A 19,710-nucleotide genomic window follows, 5' to 3' on the forward strand; every position below is an offset into this window, starting at 1 on the left:
TTAGGTAGGAGGAGGCAGTGTTAGGTAGGAGGAGGCAGTGTTAGGTAGGAGGAGGCAGTGTTAGGTAGGAGGAGACAGTGTTAGGTAGGAGGAGACAGTGTTAGGTACAATATTAGGTAGGAGACAGTGTTAGGTAGGAGGAGACAGTGTTAGGTAGGAGGATGCGGTGTTAGGTAGGAGGATGCAGTGTTAGGTACAATATTAGGTAGGAGGAAATTGTGTTAGGTAGGAGGATACAATGTTAGGTAGGAGGAGCCAGTGTTAGGTAGGAGGAGGCAGTGTTAGGTACAGTGTTAGGTAGGAGGATTCAGTGTTAGGTAGGAGGAGGCAGTGTTAGGTAGGAGGAGGCAGTGTTAGGTAGGAGGAGACAGTGTTAGGTAGGAGGAGACAGTGTTAGGTACAATATTAGGTAGGAGACAGTGTTAGGTAGGAGGAGACAGTGTTAGGTAGGAGGATGCGGTGTTAGGTAGGAGGATGCAGTGTTAGGTACAATATTAGGTAGGAGGAAATTGTGTTAGGTAGGAGGATACAATGTTAGGTAGGAGGAGCCAGTGTTAGGTAGGAGGAGGCAGTGTTAGGTACAGTGTTAGGTAGGAGGAGATAGTGTTAGGTAGGAGGGGACAGTGTTAGGTAGGAGGAGACAGTGTTAGGTACAGTGCTAGGTAGGAGGAGACAGTGTTAGATAGGAGGGGACAGTGTTAGGTAGGAGGGGACAGTGTTAGGTAGGAGGAGACAGTGTTAGGTACAGTGTTAGGTAGGAGGGGACAGTGTTAGGTAGGAGGGGACAGTGTTAGGTAGGAGGAGACAGTGTTAGGTACAGTGTAAGGTAGGAGGAGATAGTGTTAGGTAGGAGGGGACAGTCTTAGGTAGGAGGAGACAGTGTTAGGTAGGAGGAGACAGTGTTAGGTACAATATTAGGTAGGAGACAGTGTTAGGTAGGAGGAGACAGTGTTAGGTAGGAGGATGCGGTGTTAGGTAGGAGGATGCAGTGTTAGGTACAATATTAGGTAGGATGAAATTGTGTTAGGTAGGAGGATACAATGTTAGGTAGGAGGAGCCAGTGTTAGGTAGGAGGAGGCAGTGTTAGGTACAGTGTTAGGTAGGAGGAGATAGTGTTAGGTAGGAGGGGACAGTGTTAGGTAGGAGGAGACAGTGTTAGGTAGGAGGAGACAGTGTTAGGTAGGAGGAGACAGTGTTAGGTACAGTGTTCGGTAGGAGGAGACAGTGTTTGGTACAGTGTTAGGTAGGAGGAGGCAGTGTTAGGTAGGAGGATACAGTTTTAGGTAGGAGGATGCAGTGTTAGGTAGGAGGGGACAGTGTTAGATAGGAGGATACATTGTTAAGTAGGAGGAGGCAGTGTCAGGTAGGAGGATACAGTGTTAAGTAGGAGGATGCAGTGTTAGGTAGGAGGATTCAGTGTTAGGTAGGAGGAGGCAGTGTTAGGTAGGAGGAGGCAGTGTTAGGTAGGAGGAGGCAGTGTTAGGTAGGAGGAGACAGTGTTAGGTAGGAGGAGACAGTGTTAGGTACAATATTAGGTAGGAGACAGTGTTAGGTAGGAGGAGACAGTGTTAGGTAGGAGGATGCGGTGTTAGGTAGGAGGATGCAGTGTTAGGTACAATATTAGGTAGGAGGAAATTGTGTTAGGTAGGAGGATACAATGTTAGGTAGGAGGAGCCAGTGTTAGGTAGGAGGAGGCAGTGTTAGGTACAGTGTTAGGTAGGAGGAGATAGTGTTAGGTAGGAGGGGACAGTGTTAGGTAGGAGGAGACAGTGTTAGGTAGGAGGAGACAGTGTTAGGTAGGAGGAGGCAGTGTTAGGTAGGAGGGGACAGTGTTAGGTAGGAGGATACATTGTTAAGTAGGAGGAGGCAGTGTTAGGTAGGAGGATACAGTGTTAGGTAGGAGGAGGCAGTGTTAGGTAGGAGGAGACAGTGTTAGGTAGGAGGGGACCGTGTTAGGTAGGAGGGGACAGTGTTAGGTAGTAGGAGACAGTGTTAGGTAGGAGAAAATCTGTCTGTAACTCTGATATCTGAAGTGAACTGTTTTTCATGGAGTAACACCAAACTAGCTTGTCTTTATACTAAATGTTGAGCCTGTGTTTGTTTATAGGGTAGTGTGAGGAGCCTCAACGCGGGGAAGGCGTGGTCCCAGGGGTAGGAGCGATGAGTTCGCTGCGTGTCCCCGTCCTACTGGCGCTGCTGGTCCTCCTGCTGACCGCTGGATTCTGCAAACAGAGCTCTGTGCACGTGAGCCCGGGGGCGACCACAGGGGCGGGCACAGACGGACGCAACCTCCTGGAGCTCATCATGGACAAGGTGCGTCTGACGCGGCAGCAGCAGGACGAGGTACACGTGCGCTACCCCGCCAAAAAACAGGAGTTCACCTTGGAGACCAAGGAGAGGAATGAAGTGAACAAGTCTCACCATGGAGAACACATCATAGGTCAGTCATTCACCATTAGTAACACATCTCACCATGGAGACAACATCATAGGTCAGTCATTCACCATTAGTAACACATCTCACCATGGAGACAACATCATAGGTCAGTCATTCACCATTAGTAACACATCTCACCATGGAGACAACATCATAGGTCAGTCATTCACCATTAGTAACACATCTCACCATGGAGACAACATTATAGGTCAGTCATTCACCATTAGTAACACATCTCACCATGGAGACAACATCATAGGTCAGTCATTAACCATTAGTAACACATCTCACCATGGAGACAACATCATAGGTCAGTCATTCACCATTAGTAACACATCTCACCATGGAGACAACATTATAGTTGAGCTGGATTCCTGCTACTATTGACCCTTTAAAAATAATAAATACGTATAATTTTCCCTCTCAATTGTTGTATATTGAACTTCTGTGTCAATCCCCCCCTTCTTGCTCATGTTTTGTTGATGTGGTAATCACGTTGCTGCTATCTCTTGTTCGATGTGGTAATAGCGTAACTGCTATCTCTTGTTTGATGTGGTAATCACGTGACTGCTATCTCGTTTGACTGACACTGGTAAAAACACCCAATCAAAAACACACTTTTTTCCACAAGTTGTCCGTCAGTCCACCTTTCATGTGGTCAAAATGGTGTTTATTTCCTGTACTCGCAGAGGTGTTCCCCAGAGACCTGAGGCAAAAGGAGAAGTTCCTCAAACACCTAACAGGTCAGACACTACTGCTTCTCTCTCTCTCTGTCTGTGTGTGTGTGTGTGTGTGTGTGTGTGTGTGTGTGTGTGTGTGTGTGTGTGTGTGTGTGTGTGTGAGAGTATTGGTGAGAGTACGAGTATGAGTATGTGTGTGTGTTCACCAGTGTAACTTCTGTCTGTGTCTCTGTGTGTGTGTGTGTGTGTGTGTGTGTGTGTGTGTGTGTGTGTGTGTGTGTGTGTGTGTGTGTGTGTGTGTGTGTGTGTGTGTGTGTGAGAGTATGTGTGAGTATGTGTGAGTATGTGTGAGTATGTGTGAGAGTATTGGTGAGAGTACGAGTATGAGTATGTGTCTGTGTTCACCAGTGTAACTTCTGTCTGTGTCTCTGTGTGTGTGTGTGTGTGTGTGTGTGTGTGTGTGTGTGTGTGTGTGTGTGTGTGTGTGTGTGTGTGTGTGTGTGTGTGTGTGTGTGTGTGTGTGTGTGTGTGTGAGAGTATGTGTGAGTATGTGTGAGTATGTGTGAGTATGTGTGAGAGTATTGGTGAGAGTACGAGTATGAGTATGTGTCTGTGTTCACCAGTGTAACGTGTGTGTGTGTGTGTGTGTGTGTGTGTGTGTGTGTGTGTGTGTGTGTGTGTGTGTGTGTGTGTGTGTGTGTGTGTGTGTGTGTGTGTGTGTGTGTATGTGAGTATGTGTGAGAGTATTGGTGAGAGTAAGAGTATGAGTATGTGTGTGTGTTCACCAGTGTAACTTCTGTCTGTGTCTCTGTGTGTGTTTCAGGTCCACTATACTTTAACCCAAAGTGTAGGAAACATTTCTATAGACTATACCACAACACCAGAGACTGTACCATCCCTGCCTGTGAGTATTAATGGTGGAAATATACACACACACACACACACACACACACACACACACACACACACACACACACACACACACACACACACACACACACCGCACACGCACACGCACACGCACACACGGAAGAAGGAAGGGGAAGCCAGATGTTTATCTACAGCCAAGCGTATTGCCTCTTTCATTACACTCATATACTTCTGATATAGAGTTGCAAAATAACTTTTTCTTGAAATCCTGGTTCCTGAAAAAAGCAGGAAATCCGGAATCCATCCACCAGGATTTCTGGAAAACTTGGGAATTTTTGAAAAGTTACCAGAATTGTACAACTGATATCATCTTCTGACATGTCTTGTGTCTGCCCATTGACTAAACAGATATCAGAATGGCAACTATATACAGTACCAGTCCAAGGTTTGGACACAGCTACGCATTCAAGGGTTTTCTTTATTTAAAAAATGTTCTGCATTGCAGAATAATAGTGAAAGACATCAGAACTATGAAATAACACATATGGATTCATGTAGTAACCAAAAAAAAGTGTTAAACAAATCAAAATGTATTTTAGATTTATAGATTTTTTCTAAGTAGCCACCCTTTGCCTTGATGACAGCTTTGAACACTCTTGGCATTATCTCGTCCAGCTTCACTTGTAATGTTTTTCCAACAGTTTGGAAGGAGTTTCCACATATGCTGAGCACTAGTTGTCTGCGTTTCCTTCACTCTGCGGTCCAACTCATTATAAACCATCTCAATTGGGTTGAGATTGGGTGATTGTGGAGGCCAGGTCATCTGATGCAGCACTCCATCACTCTCCTTCTCGGTCAAATAGCCCTTACACAGCCTGGAGGTGTGTTGGGTCATTGTCCTGTTGAAAAACAAATGATAGTCCCACTAAGCGCAAACCAGATGGGATGGCTTATCACTGCAGAATGCTGTGGCAGCCATGCTGGTTAAGTATGTCTTGAATTCTAAATAAATCACTAACAGTGTCACCAACAAAGCTCCCCCACACCATCACACCTCCTCCTCCATGCTTCACGGTGGGAACAACACATGCTGAGATCATCCGTTCACCTACTCTGCGTCTCACAAAGACACGGCGGTTGGAACCAAAAATCAGATTTCCACCGGTCTAATGTCCATTGCTCATGTTTCTTGGCCCAAACAAGTCTGTTCTTCTTATTAGTGTCCTTTAGTAGTGGTTTCTTTGCAGCAATTCGACCATGAAGGCCTGATTCATGCAGATGTTGAGATGTGACTGTTACTTGAACTCCATGATGCATTTATTTGGGCTGCAATTTCTGAGGCTGGTAACTCTAATGAACTCATCCTCTGCAGCAAAGGTAACTCTGGTTCTTCCATTCCTGTGGCGGTCCTCATGAGAGCCAGTTTCATCATAGCGCTTGATGGTTTTTGCGACTGCACTTGTCAAGAACTTTTAAAGTTTCTTCATTTTCCATATTGACTGACCTTCATGTCTCAAAGAAATGATGGACTATCGTTTCTCTTTGCTTATTTGAGCTGTTCTTGCCATAATATGGACTTGGTATTTTACCCAATAGGGCTGTCTTCTGTATACCCTCCACCCCCCCTACCTTGTCACAACACATCTGATTGGCTCAAATGCATTAACCTCTCTAGGGTAGGTGGGACGAAATCGTCCCGCACTATTCAACAGCCAGTGACACATCAGAGCGCCAAATGTAAAACCACAAAATGTCATAATTCAAAGTTCTCAAACATAGGACTATTTTACACCATTTGAAAGATAAGACTCTCATTAATCTAACCACATTGTCCAATTTCAAAAAGGCTTTACAGCGAAAGCAAAACATTAGATTATGTTAGGAGAGTACATAGCCAGAAATAACCACACAAGCAAGCAAGCAAGCATATATGTCACAAAAACAAAAACACAGCTAAATGCAGCACTAACCTTTGATGATCTTCATCAGATGACACTCCTAGGACATTATGTTATACAATACATGCATATTTTGTTCAATCAAGTTCATATTTATATCAAAAAACAGCTTTTTACATTAGCATGTGATGTTCAGAACTAGCAACTATTTTTTTCATTGTTTTGATGTCTTCACTATTATTTTATGTATAAAATAGTAAAAATAAAGAAAAGCCCTGGAATGAGTAGGTGTTTCCAAACTTTTGACTGGTATTGTATATACACTGAGTTTTTAAAACATTAGGAACACCTTTCCTGAACCCCACCCCCCGCCCCACCCTCAGAACAGCCTCAATTCGTCAGGGCATGGACTCTACATGTTACGCTCGTCGTAAACATTGGACCAAGGTGCAGCGTGGTAAGCTTACATCTTTCTTTATTAGATGAACACCAACAAAATACAAAACCGAACGTAACGTTCTGCAGGGCTAGACAGCACAAGGCATAAACAAGATCCCACAAAATAAAAGTGGAAAAAGGCTGCCTAAGTATGATCCCCAATCAGAGACAACGATAGACAGCTGCCTCTGATTGAGAACCATACCAGGCCAACAAAGAAATAGAAAACATAGATAGCCCACCCTAGTCACACCCTGACCTAACCAAATAGAGAATAAAGGGGATCTCTAAGGTCAGGGCGTGACACTACAAGGTGTCAAAAGCGTTCCACTCGGATGCTGGACCATGTTGACTCCAATCAAATCAAACTTTATTTGTCACATGCGAAGAATACAACAGGTGTAGTAGACCTTACCAAATAAACTAAAGTAAAAAATTGTAAAAAGTAACACAATAAAATCACAACAACGAGGCTATATACAGGGGGTACCGGTACTGAGTCAATGTGTGGGGGTACAGGTTAGTCAAGGTAATTTGTATATGTAGGTAGGGGTGAAGTGACTATGAGTAGATAATAAACAGCGAGTAGCAGCAGTGTAAAAACAAATGGGGGACAGGGAGGGGGGTCTATATAAATAGTCCAGGTAGCCATTTTATTAATTGTTCAGCAGTCTTATGGCTTGGGGATAGAAGCTGTTAAGGAGCCTTTTGGTCCTAGACTTGGGGCTCCAGTACTGCTTTCCGTGCGGTAGCAGAGAGAACAGTCTATGACTTGGGGTGGCTGGAGTCTTTGACAATTTTGGGGTCCTTTCCTCTAACACCGCCTAGTATATACGTCCTGGATGGCAGGAAGCTTGGCCCCAGTGATGTACTGGGCCGTACACACCACCCTCTGTAGCGCCTTACGGTCAGATGCCGAGCAGTTGCCATACCAGGCTGTGATGCAACCGGTCAGGATGCTCTCGATGGTGCAGGTGTAGAACTTTTGGGTACCCATACCCAGAGGATCTGGGTACCCATACCAAATCTTTTCAGTCTCCTGAGGGGGGAAAGGTGTTGCCGTGCCCTCTTCACAACTGTCTTGGTGTGTTTGGACCATGATAGTTTGTTTGTGATGTGGACACAATAGAACTTGAAACACTCAAATCGCTCCACTACTGCCCTGTAAATGTTAATGGGGGCCTGTTTGGCCCCCCTTTTCCTGTTGTCCACGATTAGCTCCTTTGTCTTGCTCACATTGAGGGAGAGGTTGTTGTTCTGGCACCACACAGCCAGGTCTCTGACCTCATCTCTATAGGCTGTCTCATCGTTATCGGTAATCAGACCTTCCACTGTCGTGTCATCCACAAATGTAATGATGGTGTTGGAGTCGTGTTTGGCCACACAGTCATGGGTGAACAGGGAGTACAGGAGGGGACTAAGCATGCACCCTGAGGGGCCCCAGTGTTGAGGATCAGCGTGGCAGATGTGTTGTTGTCTACCCTTACCATCTGGGGGCGGCCCGTCAAGAAGTCCAGGATCCAGTTGCAGAGGGAGGTGTTTAGTCCCAGGGTCCTTAGCTTAGTGATGAGCTTTGTGGGCGCGATGGTGTTGAATGCTGAGCTGTAGTCAATGAACAGCATTCTGACATAGGTGTTCCTTTTGTCCAGGTGGGAAAGGGTAGTGTGGAGTGTGATTGAGGTTGCGTCATCTGTGGAGATCTGTGGATCTGTTGGGGTGGTATGCAAATTGGAGTGGGTCTAGGGTATCCGGGATGATGCTGTTGATGTGAGCCATGGCCAGCCTTTCACAGCCCTTCATGGCTACCGGAGTGAGTGCTACGGGGCGGTAATCATTTAGGCAGGTTACCTTCGCTTCCTTGGGCACAAGGATTATGGTGGTTTCTAGAAACATGAAGGTATTACAGACTCGGTCAAGGTGAGGTTGAAAATGTCAGTGAAGACACTTGCCAGTTGGTCTGTGCATGCTTTGAGTACACGTCCTGGTAATCTGTCTGGCCCCGCGGCTTTCTGACCAGTTTAAAGGTCTTGCTCACATCGGCTACCGAGAGCGTTATCACACAGTTGTCTGGAACAGCTGGTGCTCTCATGCATGCTTCAGTGTTGCTTGCCTCGAAACGAGCATAAAAGACATTTAGGTCGTCTGGTAGGCTTGCATCACTGGGCAGCTCACGGCTGGGTTTCCCTTTTTAGTCCATAATAGTTTTCAAGCCCTGCCACTTCCGATGAACGTCAGAGCCGGTGTAGTAGGATTCAGTCTTAATCCTGTATTGATGCTTTGCCTGTTTGATGGTTCGTCTGAGGGCATAGCGGGGTTTCTTATAAGCGTACGGATTAACCACTCTAGGGTAGGGGGCAGTATTTTCACGGCAGTATTTTCACAGAATATGCATATTATTAGTAGATTTGGATAGAAAACACTCTGAAGTTTCTAAAACTGTTTGAATGATGTCTGTGAGTATAACAGAACTTATATGGCAGGCAAAAACCTGAGACAAATCTAACCAGGAAGTGAGAATTCTGGTGCTTGTAGTCCTTTCAAGTCATTGCCTATCGAACACACAGTGACTTAGGGTTCATTTTGCACTTTCTAAGGCTTCCACTAGATGTCAACAGTCTTTAGAAAGTTGTTTGAGGCGTCTATGATGAACAGAGAGCGAACAAGAAGGTGGGGAAGTTGGTGACCCAGGGAAGGACATCAGTTCATTGGCGCGCTTTCACGTGAGTGGTAGCTGTGTTCCAAAACATTTTTCAAGACAATGGAATCGTCTGGTTGGAATGTTATTGAAGTTCTAAGTGATAAAGGCCCTAAAGATTGATGCTATACAACGTTTGACATGTTTGAACGAACGTAAATAGAACTTTTTTTACTTTTCGTCGTGACATTTTCCGACACTTGGAGTAGCTAACAGAACGCGCTAACAACAAGGAGCTATTTGGACATAAATTATGGACTTTATCGAACAAAGCAACATTTATTGGGGAGCTGGAATTCCTGAAAGTGCCTTCTGATGAAGATCATCAAAGGTAAGTGAATATTTCTAATGCTATTTAATATTTTAGATGACTCCAAAATGGCGGGTATCTGTATTGCCTAGTGTATTTTTCTGAGCGCAGTACTCAGATTATTGCAAAGTGTGCTTTCCTCTTGAAGCTTTTTTGAAATCTGTCACAGCGTTAGCATAAAGGAGATGTTAATCTATAATTCTTTGAATGACAGTTTAATATTTTATCAACGTTTATGACAAGTATTTTTGTAAATTGTTGTGCTGATCCACCGGGAGTATTGGAGGCAAAATATTTTCTGAACGTCACGAGCCAATGTAAAATGGGGTTTATGGATACAAATATGAACTTGATCGAACATAAAATGCATGTATTGTGTAACATGATGTCCTAGGAGTATCATCTGATGAAGATCGTCAAAGGTTAGTGCTTCATTTAGCTGTGTTTGGGGTATTTGTGATGCATCTAGTTGCTTGGAAAATGGCTGTGTGGTTATTTGTGTCTATGTACTCTCCTAACATAATCTAATGTTTTGCTTTCGCTGTAAAGCCTTTTTGAAATTGGACAACGTGGTTCGATTCAGAAGAAGTGTATCTATAAAATGGTGTAAAATAGTCCTATGTTTGAGAACTTTGAATTATGACATTTTGTGGTTTTGAATTTGGCGCTCTGATTTTTCACTGGCTGTTGAATAGTGTGAACCGTGAGAGGTTAATGTCCCTCTCCTTGAACGCGTCAGCTCTACACTTTAGCTCGATGTGGGTGTTGCCTGTAATCCATGGCTTCTGGTTGGGATAAGTACGTACGGTCACTGTGGGGACGACGTCGTCGATGCACTTACTGATAAAGCCGATGACTGAGGGGTTATAATGCTCAATGACATTGGATGAATCCATGAACATATTCCAGTCTGTGCTAGCAAAATAGTCCTGTAGCGTAGCATCCGCGTCATCTAACCACTTCCGTATTGAGCGAGTCACTGGTACTTCCTGCTTTAGTTTTTGCTTGTAATCAGGAATAAGGAGGATAGAATTCTGGTCAGATTTGCCAAATGGATGGCGAGGGAGAGCTTTGTATGCGTCTCTGTGTGGAGTAAAGGTGGTCTAGAGTTTTTTCCCCCTCTGGTTGCACATTTAACATGCTGGTAGAAAAGAGGTAAAACGGATTTAAGTTTTCTTGCATTACAGTCCCCGGCCACTAGGTGTGCCGCTTCTGGATGAGCAAATGAGTTTCCTTTTGGCCTTATACAGCTCGTTGAGTGCAGTCTTAGTGCCAGAATCGGTTTGTGGTGGTAAATAGATGGCTACAAAAAATATAGTTGAAAAGTCTCTTGGTAGATAGTGTGGTCTACAGTTTATCTTTAATATTAGGCACCAGCTGTTATTGACAAATAGACACACACCTCCGCTCCTCGTTTTAGCAGATGTAGCTTCTCTGTCCTGCTGATGCATGGATAATCCCGCCAGTTTTATATTATCCGTGTCGTCGTTCAGTCACGACTCAGTGAAACATAAGATATTACAGTTTTTAATGTCCCGTTGGTAGGATAGTCTTGATCGTATATCATCCATTTTGTTTTCCAATGACGTTGGCCAATAAAACGGATGGTAGTGGAGGTGTACTCACTCGCCTAAGAATTATCCGAAGGAAGCCCGACCCCCGACTCCTTTTTCTCCATCTTTTCTTCACGCAAATGACGAGGATTTGGGCCCGTTCCCGAGAAAGCAGCCTGGATTCACCTGGTCAGTCTACATCAGGGAAAGAGCAGGTGTTCCTAATGTTTTGTACACTCAGTGTATATGTCATTATTCTAAATTATAACAACGATGCATTCCAGCAATAACGACTTACTCTAACAATGTGTGAGTTACTCAAAACATTGTTGTTTGTAGACTGACCTGTGGTGTGTTTTGTTTTTCAGACTATAAGAGGTGTGCCCGTCTTCTCACCAGATTGGCAGGCAGTCAGAGGTGTACAGAGAGGTAGAATACCCTGGTAAGACTATGGAAGATTATCTCACTTTCTCTATCTCTTCCTCTCTCTTCCTCTCTCTCTCCCCCTCCTTCTCTCTTTCCCTCTCTCTTCCTCTCTCTCGCTCCCTCCTCTCTTTCCCTCTTTCTTCCTCTCTCTCTCCCCCTTCTTCTCTTGTTCCCTCTCTCTTCCTCTCTCTCCCCCTTCTTCTCTCTTTCCCTCTCTCTCCCCCCTCCCCCTCCTTCTCTCTTTCCCTCTATCTCTCCCCCTCTCTCTCTCCCCCTCCTCCATCTCTTCTTCTCTCTCTCTCCCCTCTTCTCTCTTTCCCTCTCTCTCACCCTCCTTCCCTCTATTTCCTCTCTCCCCCCTCCTTGTCTCTTTCCCTCTCTCTCTCTCCTTCTCTTTCCCTCTCTCTCACCCTCCTTCCCTCTATTTCCTCTCTCTCCCCTCCTTGTCTCTTTCCCTCTCTTCCTCTCTCTCACTCACTCCCTCCTTTTCTCTTTCCCTCTCTCTTCCTCTCTCTCTCCCTCCTCTCTTTCCCTCTTCCTCTCTCTCTCCCTCCTTCTCTCTTTCCCTCTCTCTTCCTCTCTCTCTCCCTCCTCTCTTTCCCTCTTCCTCTCTTTCCCTCTTCCTCTCTCTCTCCCTCCTTCTCTCTTCCTCTCTCTCTCCCTCCTTGTCTCTTTCCCTCTCTCTTCCCCTTCTCTCTCTTCCTCTCTCTCTACCCCTTCTTCTCTCTTTCCCTCTCTCTTCCTCTCTCTCTCCCCCCACCTTCTCACTTTCCCTCTCTCTTCCTCTCTCTCTCCCTCCTCTCTTTCCCTCTTCCTCTCTCTCTCCCTCCTCTCTTTCCCTCTTCCTCTCTCTCTCCCTCCTTCTCTCTTTCCCTCTCTCTTCCTCTCTCTCTCCCTCCTTGTCTCTTTCCCTCTCTCTTCCCCTTCTCTCTCTTCCTCTCTCTCTACCCCTTCTTCTCTCTTTCCCTCTCTCTTCCTCTCTCTCTCCCCCCACCTTCTCACTTTCCCTCTATCTCTCCCTCTATCTCACCCCCTCCTTCTCTATTTCCCTCTATCTCTCCCTCTCTCTCTCCCCCCCTCCTTCTCTTTCCCTCTATCTCTCCCTCCATCTCTTCTTCTCTCTCTCTCCCCTCTTCTCTCTTTCCCTCTCTCTCCCTCCTTCTCTCTTTCCCTCTCTCTCACCCTCCATCTCTTCCTCTCTCTCCCCTCCTTGTCTCTTTCCCTCTCTCTTCCTCTCTCTCTCTCCTTCTTTCTTTCCCTCTCTCTTCCTCTCTCTCGCTCCCTCCTTTTCTCTTTCCCTCTCTCTTCCTCTCTCTCTCCTTCTCTCTTTCCCTCTCTCCTTCCCTCTTTCTCTCTATTACTTCACCTCTCTCTCTCCCTCCTTCCCTCCTTCCCTCTTTCTCTCTATTACTTCACCTCTCTCTCTCCCTCCTTCTCTTTCTCTCTATCGCTTCACCTCTCTCTCTCTCCCTCCTTCTGTCTTCCTCTCTCTCCCTCCTTCCATCTTTCTCTCTATCGCTTCACCTCTCTCTCTCCCTCCTTCCCTCTTTCTAACGTTTCCTCTCTCCTTTCATCCTTCCCTCTCTCTCTACCTTGTCACCTCTTTCTCCCAGTGTTTAAGCGGTAGAGCGTATATAATGAGTATCTTTATAGCATATAAATCAGCATGCGTTTCCTCCCGCTAGTAAAAGTGAATTATATGCTAGGCTGACGGTGTGTGTGTGTGTGTGTGTGTGTGTGTGTGTGTGTGTGTGTGTGTGTGTGTGTGTGTGTGTGTGTGTGTGTGTGTGTGTGCTGTAGGGCTGAGCTCCATAGCAGTATAATTCAGTCGTTGAATTCAATAACAAATAGTTCGTAGGTTTGTAAATTCCAGTGTCATTCTGCAGCCGTTGATTTAGTGGTAGCGTCGTCAAATCAAAAGAATTCCAGAAAGACATTAAAATGGAGAAAACAGAATAATGTTTTTTTATTGTAGATATTACCCATGTGAAACAGTGAAAATAAATGTGTGTATATATATTACAGTCAAATATATCATCAGACTGTCATCGCTATTACTGTTTTGCTCTTTTCTTTCTCTCTCCCGCCCGCCCGCCGTCCCTCCCTCCCTCTCTCCCCCTCTCTCCAACTCTCTCTCTCTGTCTCTCCCTCTCTCTCCAACTCTCTCTCTCTGTATCTCCCCCTCTCTCCAACTCTCTCTCGCTGTCTCTCCCCCCCCTCTCTCTCTCTCTCTCTCTGTCTCTCCCCTCTCTCTCTCTCTCTCTGTCTCTCCCCCTCTCTCTCTCTCTCTCTCTCTCCAACTCTCTCTCTCTGTCTCTCCCCCCTCTCTCTCTCTGTCTCTCCCCTCTCTCTCTCTCTCTGTCTCTCTCCCCGCTCTCTCTCTCTCTGTCTCTCCCCTCTCTCTCTCTCTCTCTCTCTGTCTCTCCCCTCTCTCTCTCTCTCTCTCTCTCTCTCTTTGTCTCTCCCCCTCTCTGTCTCTCCAGATATATCATTAGTCTGTCATGTCTCTATATGTTATTAATACCACTGAAGCCTTCTCAGGCCACTTTCTCTAGGAAGAAATTCCACATGCAGCCAAGTACAAAGTTCACTAAATGTGTGTCTCTCTCTCTCTCTCTGTCTGTGTCTCTGTCTCTCTGTCTCGCTCTCTCAACAGAGCCCATGAAAGAGAGAAGTGCCTTGGAAGATGAACAGACAGACTGCTAGTACTATCTATATGTGTCATGGGGAACGTTAGTTATGTTAGGACGTTCATAGAAGCTCACACATACTCTACTCTACTCTACTTTACTCAATTCTACATTCGGACAATCTCCGAGTTCAGCTGCCAAAAAACCATGACGACACGTGGAAGTTATTTTACGACACTTGGATTATATCATGACACTATGCGGGAGTGCTTCTGTATTCATTGACATGCCTTCATGGGTTAGAACAACAACATTTGGTTGGAGTTTGGTTGGTGGTCTCTGAGCTGTGGTTGTAGACAGACAGACAGACAGACTGACAGACAGACAAAGACAGACAGGCGGACACACGGACAGACAGACAGACACACGGACGGACAACCAGACAGACACACGGACAGATAGACAGACACACGGACGGACAACCAGACAGACACACGGACAGACAGACACACGGATTGACAGACAGACAGACAGACAGACAGACAGACAGACAGACAGACAGACAGACAGACAGACAGACAGACAGACAGACAGACAGACAGACAGACAGACAGACAGACAGACAGACAGACAGACAGACAGACAGACAGACAGACAGACAGACAGACAGACAGACAGACAGACAGACATCCTGATATGTTCTTCAGCTACATTACTCAGATGCAGAGAACCACAGAAGTGAACTAATCTCTGATGGAATGACCTGATTGGTAGCCTGGTAGTAATATAATTCCTGATGGAATGACCTGATTGGTAGCCTGGTAGTAATATAATTCCTGATGGAATGCCTGACTGGTAGGCTGGTGATCTGCATCAGGACTCCCTACTGCAGGAGGAGGAGTATGCCACACTGCTTCAGGAGTTATGGAAAACCTAGGAATTTGGGGAAAGTTACCGGAATTTTGCAACCCAATGAGGACCAATCTGACATCACAGCCTATTCCCTATACTTCACTTACCAGAGCCCTATGAGGTTACCAGAGCCCTATGTGGGTTTACCAGGTTACCAGAGCCCTATGTGGTTACCAGGTTACCAGAGCCCTATGTGGTTACCAGGTTACCAGAGCCCTATGTGGGTTTACCAGGTTACCAGAGCCCTATGTGGTTACCAGGTTACCAGAGCTCTATGTGGTTACCTGGTTACCAGAGCTCTATGTGGTTACCAGGTTACCAGAGCCCTATATGGTTACCAGGATACCAGAGCTCTATGTGGGTTTACCAGGTTACCAGAGCTCTATGTGGTTACCAGGTTACCAGAGCTCTATGTGGTTACCAGGTTACCAGAGCTCTATGTGGTTACCAGGTTACCAGTGCTCTATGTGGTTACCAGGTTACCAGAGCCCTATATGGTTACCAGGATACCAGAGCTCTATGTGGGTTTACCAGGTTACCAGAGCTCTATGTGGTTACCAGGTTACCAGAGCCCTATGAGGTTACCAGGTTACCAGAGTCCTACGAGGTTACCAGGTTACCAGAGTCCTACAGGGTTACCAGAGTCCTACGAGGTTACCAGGTTACCAGAGCCCAATGAGGTTATATCTACATGTGGATGGGGAACAGTAGAGAATAGAGTGTCATTTGGGATCTCAGTTTAAATCTTAGTCTATGAAATACTCCTAAAGAAGAGATCATCGTCGCCACTTGACAGCGAAACAAACTGTCTGAACAATGTGTTACATGTGGTATTATACAGATATATTTATATATTGTCTCTTTGCACATTGTGTGTACACCTTTCCTGTAATGTAAATATTGTAAATACTAAATATATATGAAATATAAATAAATGTGTTTGGTAAATAACATTAAGTTTCTTGACCATGATGACTATTGTAGTGAAATATATTTATGTGCAATATATATTGAATTTTTATTTCACCTTTATTAAACAAGGTAGGCCAGTTGAGAACAAGTTCTCATTTACAACTGCGACCTGGCCAAGATAAAGCAAAGCAGTGCGACACAAACAACACAGAGTTACACATAGAATAAACAAACGTACAGTCAATAATACAATAGAAAAAATCTGTATACAGTGTGTGCAAATGAGGTAAGATAAGGGAGGTAAGGCAATAAATAGACCATAGTGGCAAAGTAATTACAATTTAGCAATTAACACTGGAGTAATAGGTGTGCAGAAGATGAATGTGCAAGTAGAGATACTGGGGTGCAAAGGAGCAAAATAAATAAATACAGTATGGGAATGAGGTAGTTGGGTGGGCTATTTACAGATGGGCTATGTACAGGTGCAGTGATCTGTGAGCTGCTCTGACAGCTGATACTTAAAGTTTGTGAGAGAGATATGAGTCTCCTGTTTCAGTGACCTTTGCAATTCATTCCAGTCATTGGCAGCAGAGAACTGGAAGGAAAGGCGGCCAAAGGAAGAATTGGCTTTGGGGATGACCAGTGAGATATACCTGCTGGAGCGTGTGCTACGGGTGGGTGTTGTTATGGTGACTAGTGAGCTGAGATAAGGCGGGGCTTTACCTAGCAAAGACTTATAGATGACCTGGAACCAGTGGGTTTGGCGATGAATATGAAGCGAGGGCCAGCCAATGAGAGAATACAGGTCGCAGTGGTGGGTAGAATATGGTGCTTTGGTGACAAAACGGATGGCACTGTGATAGACTGTATCCAATTTGCTGAGTAGAGTGTTGGAGGCTATTTTGTAAATGACATCGCCAAAGTCAAGGATAGTCAGTTTTACAAGGGTATGTTTGGCAGCATGAGTGAAGAAAGCTTTGTTTGCGAAATAGGCGAGACTGGTACTTCGGACCTCAGTGTGTGTGTGTGTGTGTGTGTGTGTGTGTGTGTGTGTGTGTGTGTGTGTGTTTCTGTGTGTGTGTAACCCTTCGCCTGCCTTTACAAAGTGTGACCCTTTCTCAGTGTACTGTTGTCACAGAAGCTCATTAAAGTAAAACCGCACACACTCACACACACACACACACACACACACACACACACACACACACACACACACACACACACACACACACACACACACACACACAGACACACACACACATAGTAAACCACTCAACAATGTTAGTGTTGGCAGACTGCTATACAAGGCAGAGAGGGAAGTTGCTCAAAGCAAAGTTTATTTTTCCGTCCTGCCTGCCTGAGATGAGAGGAGAGACGTGACCACGAGGTTTATTATAGCTGACCGTTAGTTGACCACGAGGTTTATTATAGCTGACCGTTAGTTGACCACGAGGTTTATTATAGCTGACCGTGAGTTGACCACGAGGTTTATTATAGCTGACCGTTAGTTGACCACGAGGTTTATTATAGCTGACCGTGAGTTGACCACGAGTTTTATTATAGCTGACCGTTAGTTGACCACGAGGTTTATTATAGATGACCGTGAGTTGACCACAAGGTTTATTATAGCTGACCGTTAGTTGACCACGAGGTTTATTATAGCTGACCGTTAGTTGACCACAAGGTGAGACCCCCCCCGCCACCAGAACGTAAAGAAAGACATTAACTAAGAACCATATGACACTCAGCAATGCCACACACACACACACACACACACACACACACACACACACACACACACACACACACACTAACCAGGTCATGAGGCTCTTTTTCTTCTCTATCGCTCCTTTCTCACGCGTTCCTTCTGGAATTCCTATCATGAGTCAGTTACTGTGTGTGTGTGTGTGTGTGTGTGTGTTGGTTACAGTTGAATATTAGACATGTGAAATGAAATCAGATCACCCGAGGCTCAACAGCAGTATCACTCAAGAGGAGCAATATCACACACACATACACACACACACACACACACACACACACACACACACGATTCTCTGTTCTAATTCAATTCAATGTTTCTTCTCCCTTCATATTCTCATGTCATCTGTATGTCTGTGTATGTCTGTGTGTGTGTGTGTGTGTGTGTGTGTGTGTGTGTGTGTGTGTGTGTAACAGATCCCTGATTCCTACAATAAACAATTAACAATAAACACTACACTCACATTACTCCCAAAGCAAGTGAAATGGATAATAAACACTACACTCACATTACTCCCAAAGCAAGTGAAATGGATAATAAACACTACACTCACATTACTCCCAAAGCAAGTGAAATGGACAATAAACACTACACTCACATTACTCCCAAAGCAAGTGAAATGGATAATAAACACTACACTCACATTACTCCCAAAGCAAGTGAAATGGATAATAAACAAAAGTGAAATAAACAACAAAAAATGTACAGTAAACAGACTCACAAAAGGTCCAAAAGAAAAAAGATATTTCAAATGTGACATTATGTCTATACACAGTGTTGTAATGATGTGCAAATATTTAAAGTACAACAGGTCACAAATCTTGTTGCTGTGATGGCACACCGTGGTATTTCACCCAATAGATATGGGAGTTTATCAAAATTGGGTTTGTTTTCGAATTCTTTGTGGATCTGTGTAATCTGAGGGAAATATGTGTCTCTAATATGGTCATACATTTGGCAGGAGGTTAGGAAGTGCAGCTCAGTTTCCACCTCATTTTGTGGGCAGTGTGCACATAGCCTGTCTTCTCTTGAAAGCCAGGTCTGCCTGCGGCAGCCGTTCTCAATAGCGAGGCTATGCTCACTGAAACTGTACATAGTCAAAGCTTTCCTTAATTGTGGGTCAGTCACAGTGGTCAGGTATTCTGCCACTGTGTACTCTCTTAGGGCCAAATAGCATTCTAGTTTGCTCTGTTTTTTTGTTAATTCTTTCCAATGTGTCAAGTAATTATCTTTTTGTTTTCTCATGATTTGGTTGGGCCTAATTGTGTTGCTATTGCTGTCCTTGGGCTCTGTGGGGTCTGTTTTTGTTTGTGAACAGAGCCCAAGGACCAGTCTCTTTCTCTCTTTCTCTCTCTCCCTCTCTCTCTTATTCCTCCCCTTTACTTACTACTCTATTTCCTTTTCCCTCCCTCTGTTTCTATCTCTGTCTCTCTCTCCCTCTCTCTCCCTCTCTTTTCCCTCCCTCTGATTCTCTCTCCCCCTCTCTCTTTTCCCTCCCTCTGTTTCTATCTCTGTCTCTCTCTCTTTTCCCTCCCTCTGTTTCTCTCTCTGTCCAATGACACGTTTCTATTTAACTGATGGATTGACAAATGGGTGGAGAAGGGGGCTGTGTTCCCATACACACACACACACACACACACACACACACACACACACACACACACACACACACACACACACACACACACACACACACACACACACACACACACACACACACACACACACACACATCCTAAGCTATGAACCCGGGCATGCTGCTAACTTTATAAGTGTGAGGGGAGGGGAGGTAGCCTGCCAAGAAGAAGGGAGAAGAGAGAGTGAAAGAGGGGAGATGAGTGTGAGAGAAACAGAGTGAAATGTGTGAACGAGTCCTATGCGAAGTGAACCATTAACCTGGGGGGGAAATCTCTACCTCAGCAGACCCTCTCTTACATTCACACGCCTCACCTTCCCTTGATTCTCTATTCTATTTTTCTTTGGATCACAAAAATCTGACTTCTTCATGACATGTCTACAGAGCATTAGGGTTGCCCCCTATACATTACTATACTATCACATGTCAGGGAAAGAATCCAGGAACACAGCTGATCTGACGGCAGGGCTGGGTTGGTGCTAACTCATATACTGTCCACACATGGAGACACCGGGTTGGACTTTATGGGAAATGAACACTATAGGTCAGCCC

The 19,710-nt window shown here is 45.0% G+C and overlaps 1 protein-coding gene and 1 long non-coding RNA gene across 3 annotated transcripts in view; both read left to right on the top strand.

Moving 5' to 3' along the window:
• alkal2b (ALK and LTK ligand 2b) overlaps positions 1 to 14,412 on the top strand; it is a 32,792-nt gene extending 18,380 nt beyond the window's left edge. The window contains exons 2-6 of one of the 2 annotated variants that reach the window (XM_045710566.1): positions 2,108 to 2,440; positions 3,126 to 3,179; positions 3,940 to 4,020; positions 11,249 to 11,322; positions 13,963 to 14,412. In XM_045710566.1, the coding sequence (XP_045566522.1) occupies positions 2,161 to 2,440; positions 3,126 to 3,179; positions 3,940 to 4,020; positions 11,249 to 11,313 (480 nt within the window). In that variant the 5' untranslated portion in view covers positions 2,108 to 2,160 and the 3' untranslated portion in view covers positions 11,314 to 11,322; positions 13,963 to 14,412. Of the gene's footprint in view, positions 1 to 715; positions 2,441 to 3,125; positions 3,180 to 3,939; positions 4,021 to 11,248; positions 11,323 to 13,962 lie in introns of those variants that run through there. The other variant, XM_045710602.1, reaches the window with a different exon arrangement.
• Positions 14,413 to 14,514: 102 nt separating this feature from the next.
• Positions 14,515 to 15,799, top strand: LOC123731537 (uncharacterized). The gene is made up of 2 exons (XR_006762695.1): positions 14,515 to 14,969; positions 15,053 to 15,799. It is a non-coding gene; the product is annotated as an uncharacterized lncRNA (long non-coding RNA).
• Positions 15,800 to 19,710: the final 3,911 nt, after the last annotated feature.

This window comes from Salmo salar, chromosome ssa01 (genome assembly GCF_905237065.1).
Source record: "Salmo salar chromosome ssa01, Ssal_v3.1, whole genome shotgun sequence".
NCBI classification, from domain to species: Eukaryota; Metazoa; Chordata; class Actinopteri; order Salmoniformes; family Salmonidae; genus Salmo; species Salmo salar.